General features: G+C 40.4%; 2 protein-coding genes across 2 annotated transcripts in view; one reads left to right on the forward strand and one right to left on the reverse strand.

Annotated features, from left to right (window-relative positions):
* Positions 1-130: 130 nt before the first annotated feature.
* tnfa (tumor necrosis factor a (TNF superfamily, member 2)) lies at positions 131-2,659 on the reverse strand. Its single transcript, XM_008331806.3, has 4 exons — positions 1,847-2,659; positions 1,717-1,744; positions 1,522-1,578; positions 131-1,000 (listed from the first exon to the last, which is right to left on the reverse strand). The coding sequence occupies exons 1-4, from the start codon at positions 2,018-2,020 to the stop codon at positions 531-533; spliced, it is 729 nt and encodes a 242-aa protein (XP_008330028.1). The 5' UTR covers positions 2,021-2,659; the 3' UTR covers positions 131-530.
* Positions 2,660-6,582: 3,923 nt separating this feature from the next.
* atat1 (alpha tubulin acetyltransferase 1) overlaps positions 6,583-6,988 on the forward strand; it is an 11,146-nt gene continuing 10,740 nt past the window's right edge. Inside the window, exon 1 of the mRNA XM_025065348.1 lies at positions 6,583-6,988. This exon is cut by the window's right edge and continues 7 nt beyond it. Within this exon, the coding sequence (XP_024921116.1) occupies positions 6,908-6,988 (81 nt within the window). The 5' untranslated portion in view covers positions 6,583-6,907.

Raw genomic sequence — 6,988 nt, forward strand, 5'->3', positions numbered from 1 at the left:
TACACACACACACAAGTGTGACTCTTGTTCGAATGTATACGTTTCATGAACCGATTGAAGTTAGTGATTTAAGTTTTTTGTGTTCGGTGAAAACAGGAAAAAAAAAACAAAAACGCAAAAACATCGCTCATTCTCTTCCACATTTTTAATCTCTCGGGTCAGTTGAACACGAGTCATCGTAACAATATATTATAAATAGCCACTGGACAAATAAATTAGTTAATAAATAAACAAATAAATAAATATGTCATTGCATTTTTAAAAAAAAAAAAAAAATAAATAACATTTCATTGATCGAGGTACTGCGCCCCCTAGAGTATACAGTGTGTAAACTAAAAGTCAAACCAGCAGAGTAGTAAAAAAAATAAAATAAATAAATACGGCATTTAGCTTTAGAGCCTTAGCTTACATTTGCTCGCCGGACATTTGACTGACTCTTTAGTGGACGTTTACGCACATCACATCAGTGAATGTTCATTTAGCAGCAGCGATATATATATATACATATATATCGTCGTCACTCGCTAGCCTCACAAGGCGAACACGCCGAAGAAACTCTTCCCGGGGTCGTCTTCCAGAAAAGGGAGCATATTCTCCTCCATCACTGTCCTCAGTCTGTCCCCTTTCAAAAGGTTGAACACGGCTCCCATGTAGACGGCGGCGAAAGAGCTCCCCTCGTCGGCGCTGTCGGCGCTCGCCGTCTTCTGGCAGACGGTGCGAGCGGAGTGCAGAATAGTCCGGTAGGACTTGACCTTGTCGCTTCCGAACGAGCTCGACCAGCGCTGCACGGTGTGACTCAGGTGAACCTGGGGACTCGACACGGCGCCGACGTCGGCGTCGCCGCAGCTGACCTGGAACGACACCTGGCTGTAAACGAAGTACAGGCCGTGGTGGGGGATGACCACCTCGTTGTTGTCCAGCTTCAGCCCTCCCTGGGAGTGCGTCTGTTCCACCTCGTCCTGCCATTCCACCGAGTTGGTCATTTTGGGGTTGTGGACGCCTGTTGAAAACACGAGAAAAGGTTTGCAGTCGTCAGAAGTTTATCGGGAATTATGGAAATTAGAACATGACAATTTTTTTTTTTTTTTAAATGTCAAGTTAGTTAGTTAGTTTCTGATAGTATCAGAGTTTTAATGTTTTGAATATCGTCAAATTATCTTTGCTCCTCAACATTTTTTTTGTACCAAGGACCCGTCGGCCGATATCGGCCATTACTGCGGACCGGTGAACATTGTTACATTTTCAAAAATAAAACATCTTTTAGACTCTATTCTGATAATATCAGTTTTAATGTCCTCTTGTTTTGAATATCGTCAAATTATCTTTGAATGAAAAAAGTAAAGGGATATGACTGGATTTTTCGTAATGAAGTAAATTAGTAAAACTGAAATCCATTTTTTTTCCCCCACTCTGTCCCACTGCAGCCCGTTTTATGGACCAGCACCGGTCCCCGAACCGTGTTTTTGGAAACCCCTGACCTAAGTGACAATTAACCCATTTTTGTAACCACTTTGCGTTTACCTTGTAAATGAATGGCCGCTCTCACATGTGACATCTGCCTTAGGGTGTGATGAAGCTCTGGAGGAAAAAAAAAAAAAAAAGAGAAAGTTTAATTAAAACTGAAATGACATTACATTGCATTATGGGAATTTGAATAGCAAGTCCCAAGTCAAATGTACTGTTAAAGTACATTTAAAGTCACTTTAAAGTTCTTACCGAAACTGTCTTCTTCTTGAGGTGAGCTCTGTTTTTTAAAAAGGAAAAAGAAAAGAAAATAGAGACACTGTTATAGACCGGCAGCTGATTCTGATGTTGTCATGTCCTAACAGACGTTTAAAGTACTTACATTATGTTGCCTGTAAAAGACCAGGAGTAGAGCGGCGGCGGCGGCGAGGCAGACGGTCAACACCAGCACGGCTTTGGTGAGCTTCGAGCGGGCCTGAACGCCCGGCGTCGGTTCTTCTCTCACTTCTCCGTCTCGGTCAGTAACATCCAGCTGTACTCTGCATTCACTATCCATTTTTATTTTATTATTATTATTATTATTTTCTTTTCAAATGATCTTTTTCAACCCGATTATCTGTATCTGTTTCTTCTTCGACTTCCAACTCTCTGGTTTGCTGAATGATCCCTCACAGTCCGGCTCTTTTAAAAGAGCCTCTCACCGATTGGTGGGGAAAGTCCAGTGATGTCACGTTGTGAGAGGATTTTTTTTGACGAAGGAAAAAAGACTGGTGAGGATGTTACACACCTCACTCACTCACACACACACACACACCCACCCCCGCACGCACCACCGACTGTATCCCTGTTGCACAGGCGCACATCAACAACAGGTTTTATTTTTTTTTTATTTTGTTTTTTTTTACACTTCTTCCTGAACAGCTAAAAAAAATTTTTTTTTTTTATTTTTTTTTATTTTTAGACATTGAATGCAAATGTAGGGCGCTTACGTTCGGTGCGGCGATGTGGTCAGTTCTTTGTGGGTCAGATGTGTGGAAAATGTGTCAAGCTGCGGTGAAAAGTCTCCCACATCGTTGGGTTATTCATCACTGCAGCTCCTATTATGGTTTACAACTTGGGGAAAATAAATCCCACGGTGTTTAAGGGGAGATGCGTCATGTTATTAATGATATTCTTTACTTCCTTTTTTTTTCCCCCTCTAAAAATAGACGGCACGAAAAAAAAAAAAGAAAAGGGGGAAGTAGCGTAAGTTTTTTTTTTTTTTTTTTTTTTGAAGTTGTCCGAAAGCAGGACTTTTCGTCTTCTCGCCTTCGTTTCATTTTTTCGTTTCACATCTTGGAGAAAATCCTATCGATAAGAAGGAAGTGTTCGGTATAATTTCTGTTATTTCTCAGCGACTCCGACATGCCTTAAAATTCTACCTGTGTTTGCCGGACGTCTGCATTCAGCGAGGTGACCAAAGTGTGGTTCACATCTGTTAGCAGAAGGAATACTTTTTTTTGTGGTGGAATTGATACTCCCTGGTCAGTGGCGACTGTTGCTTCTGCATTTCAGCCCTTGTAAAAAGATAACTGTATGACCACATTAAAATGTCAGCAGGACCTGTTTTCTGTCACGTGTTTATTGCTAGCTGTTACTGTGGACCGGTAATACTTTTGGAATGAAGTAAATTAGTAAAACTGAAGTACTTTTTTTTTTTTTTACTGTGTCCCACTCAGCCCTGGCTTATGGACCAGCACCGGCCCCCGAACCGGGGGTTGGGAACCCCTGATGTACGAGACTTAAGAAGACATATAGTGCAAGCTACTTGTGCACAAAATGTATCCTACCGCATAGCATGCTGGGATTTCTATATATGTAATATATAAGTGAACAATACTTTTCTATATTTTTAATTTTGTTTTTTCTTCAGCTGAACTGCTCTGTGTGTCTTGTGTTCACCCGTATTGTGTTATATGTGTTTTTCTCTGTATCCCACTACGGACCGGCACGGGTCCCCGGACCAGAGGTTGGGAACCCCTGCTTTAAATAGTCAACCTTTCATCTTTTAAACCCGGATAAGGATTTTTTTTATTATTATTATTGTTATTCTTATTTTGTAATAATATTTTTTTTATTGCAAATTACGTTTCAAAGAAAGAAGAAAAAAATACAGTAAATAATAATAATAATTCAAACAGGCCTCATCATCTGGCTAAGTTTGTGAGCGTTGCGCTCTGGTGACCCTAACGACTCTTATCTGATTTTTTTTTTTTTTTAATTTTGAATGGAAAATGAACCTGTCACATTTAGCTGAAAGGGGGAGTTTGTTTTTGTTTTATTTATACTTAAAAATGAGTCACACGTTGATTTAACTATAATCTTAATCTTAATCTCCGGACGTTGACCTTCAGTGAGTTCAAATGTGTGTGTGTTTGTTTATTTCTCACGTCTTTTGCAGGACAGTACCATGTCAGTATCTGTCTATCTCTGTCCGTCTGTCCTCGAAGGGTTAATGATCTGCGTCGTCTTCAGTCAGGATGACGAAACCGTCTGTTTCTGTAGGGGTAGTTTCACTGGTGCAAGATTAAACGGCAACAAAACAAACAGGAAGGATGTACTTTTTTTTTTTTTTGCACCATGTGGTTGGGAGCTCACGCAGCAACGTTTTCCGCACATAACAGTTGAGGAAACACTCCTCTAATATTTTGGCATGTCACTACAATATTCAAATTTTTTTTTGCTTCCTTCCAGGTGAAGCCCCAGGTCCAGAAGTGTCTTATTTCACCATGAACTACTTTAGAGGAGTGTCTGTCTGCGCCACCCACATGAAAGGATCGTAGGCAGAGGTTTCATCATCAGGTTTGTTAGTCAGTAAAGGTGGGGTAGTGTGAGGACACAAGCAGCGGGGAAGTCCCATGTTTTACCCTCTCGGTTCATTTTTTTTTTTTTTTTTGGAAACCTTTCGGTGTGGAACAGAATATTTCCCGATTAAATCCATCATATTTAGAGAATAGATTTGCATTCTCTCCCTGATTTAGAAAGTGATACCCCATGTGGGCTATTTTTACCTTTCCATTTCGCCCATAGTTACACATACAGGTACTATTTTTTTTTATTTATTTAAACACAGGAGCTCTATGGAAGGAAGATAGCTCGCTTTAAACACGTCAGAGGCGCCCGTATGCAGATATGCAGCGTAGGCAAATGGTAGGGGCATGTCCAGGCAGGCGGCCAAAAGAAAACCCCAATATTCGTTCATCTGCATAGCAAAGTTGATTGAGCTGGCGGTGAATTCACTACCACTTAAATTTAGCCTAGCATGCTAAATAGGTGAATGGGACATTTGCAGGCTACTGTATATTCAGGACTAGTAGTTGACCGGATGGTGTTTGGTCAAACCAATGAGATTGAGTTTAGGGCAGTACCCGGGCCCTCCTGAGGGGGGCGCAGTGAGGTGCCAGAGGGGTCCTGAGGGGCTTCCAATGGAATATGGCACGCATATGGACATAAGTGTACCACTGCTGTAATGCTTGAATGATAACAAGCCTCCAGTCACTAGGTGGCAGCAACACATACAGTGGTTTGTACAGATAAAAAAATAATACATCATGTATCTGTTATCAGGTTCTCAATAGTATTTCAATTTGGGTCGGAGGTGAGGGGGCGCGAAAACATTTCTGTCCTCAAGGGGGGGGGCATGACAGAAAATAATTAAGAACCACTGGTTTGGGGTATTCATGCAACATGCTAAACACCATTAGCTTCAAATCAGCTAATGTTAGCGGTTAGCACATCTGCTACACATCCCTTACATCCAACAATTATAACTTATTCAAATTAGTAATATTGTACATTTCTCTCTGTTGTAAAAAAAAAACCAATTATCCAGTTAAGAAACTCGACGCAATAATGAACCTTCAAGCTCCTGCGGACCACACAAAATGACTTGATGGGCCACATTTGGCCCGCGGACCTTGAGTTTGACACATATGCCCTAGAACTAACTGAAATCATGAATTACAACATTAGATTTGATTTTTTTAGATTCTTAAACTTCCATCTTTTTTTTTAATATTACAACTTGATTTTTTGCAAACAAAGGTCTTTGTATTTATGTAATCTTTTGACTTTTTCTGAAAATATTGAGACTTATGTTGTACAATATTTTACTATTTGTTCTTTTTCTTTAAATATTTTTTGTTTGTTTTTTTCCCTCGCTCTGGCTCGAATTCCGCTCCAATGCCATTATACCACCTTATTTGTAAGGTGATTTAGCGTTTGATTTGAATGCTAATTTGGAGTAAATATAAGATTTTCAGTTGCACATATGGTGCAAGAGGCCGCTGGTTACTTACAGTACAGGAGATGGTTAATGTTTACCCACCTCACAAGCAGAAAATAGGCCATGTGTATGAGCAGGCTGAGCTGTTGGCGTAGTTATAACTTTTGCAAAGTTCCACATTGTGGGGAAATTTTAGGCTGTTCACACGGGACTATATTCAACTAAGGATTGTTTCATATAATTTGTATAATTGATATGTTAGTCACCTAAATGCATTTTGTAACATAACTTCCTCCCCGTGGTGGGACCTCATGTCACACCTTTGCAACTCAAAAAGTCCCTGGATCTGCGTGAGTGATTATGATACAACCCACAGAAAATGACAAACCTCACACTAAGCACCATGTGTTCCTATAGGAACACATGGTGCTTAGTGTGAGGTTTGTCATTTTCTGTGGGTTGTATCATAATCACTCACGCAGATCCAGGGACTTTTTGAGTTGCAAAGGTGTGACATGAGGTCCCACCACGGGGAGGAAGTTATGTTACAAAATGCATTTAGGTGACTAACATATCAATTATACAAATTATATGAAACAATCCTTAGTTGAATATAGTCCCGTGTGAACAGCCTAAAATTTCCCCACAATGTGGAACTTTGCAAAAGTTATAACTACGCCAACAGCTCAGCCTGCTCATACACATGGCCTATTTTCTGCTTGTGAGGTGGGTAAACATTAACCATCTCCTGTACTGTAAGTAACCAGCGGCCTCTTGCACCATATGTGCAACTGTAAATCTTATATTTACTCTAAATTAATGCCGTTCAACCCTCCCGCCCGCTAGGAGTCACTAATGTGGCTTTTATCTATTGGCAAACCGGAAGAAGTGCGTTTGCTAAGCAGGGAAAGAAAGTGTACACAAAAAAAAAATATAGTGCATTGTCTGTTGAATTAACAGGTGCGCCTCGTAATCTAACAATTCTGATAGTACAATGCTGAAGGAGCGCCGGCAAGTAGCAGTCAGTAGTAAATAACTGTTGCGGTAATGAATCAGATATTTGAAGGCGAAATTACGTTAGCAAACAACCCGCGAAACCTCTGATATTGGGTTTTATTTTCCTCCTCCTACACTAAACACCACACAGCAACCGCAGAGCTAACGTGACAGTGTTGTATAATGGAGTTTTCTTATGACATAAACCAATTATTCCCCGAAAGGGTCTCCGTTTTGGACCACTCTCTAATTGCTGAAAACCGT

This window comes from Cynoglossus semilaevis, chromosome 18, assembly GCF_000523025.1.
Source record: "Cynoglossus semilaevis isolate Cse_v1.0 chromosome 18, Cse_v1.0, whole genome shotgun sequence".
NCBI lineage: Eukaryota > Metazoa > Chordata > Actinopteri > Pleuronectiformes > Cynoglossidae > Cynoglossus > Cynoglossus semilaevis.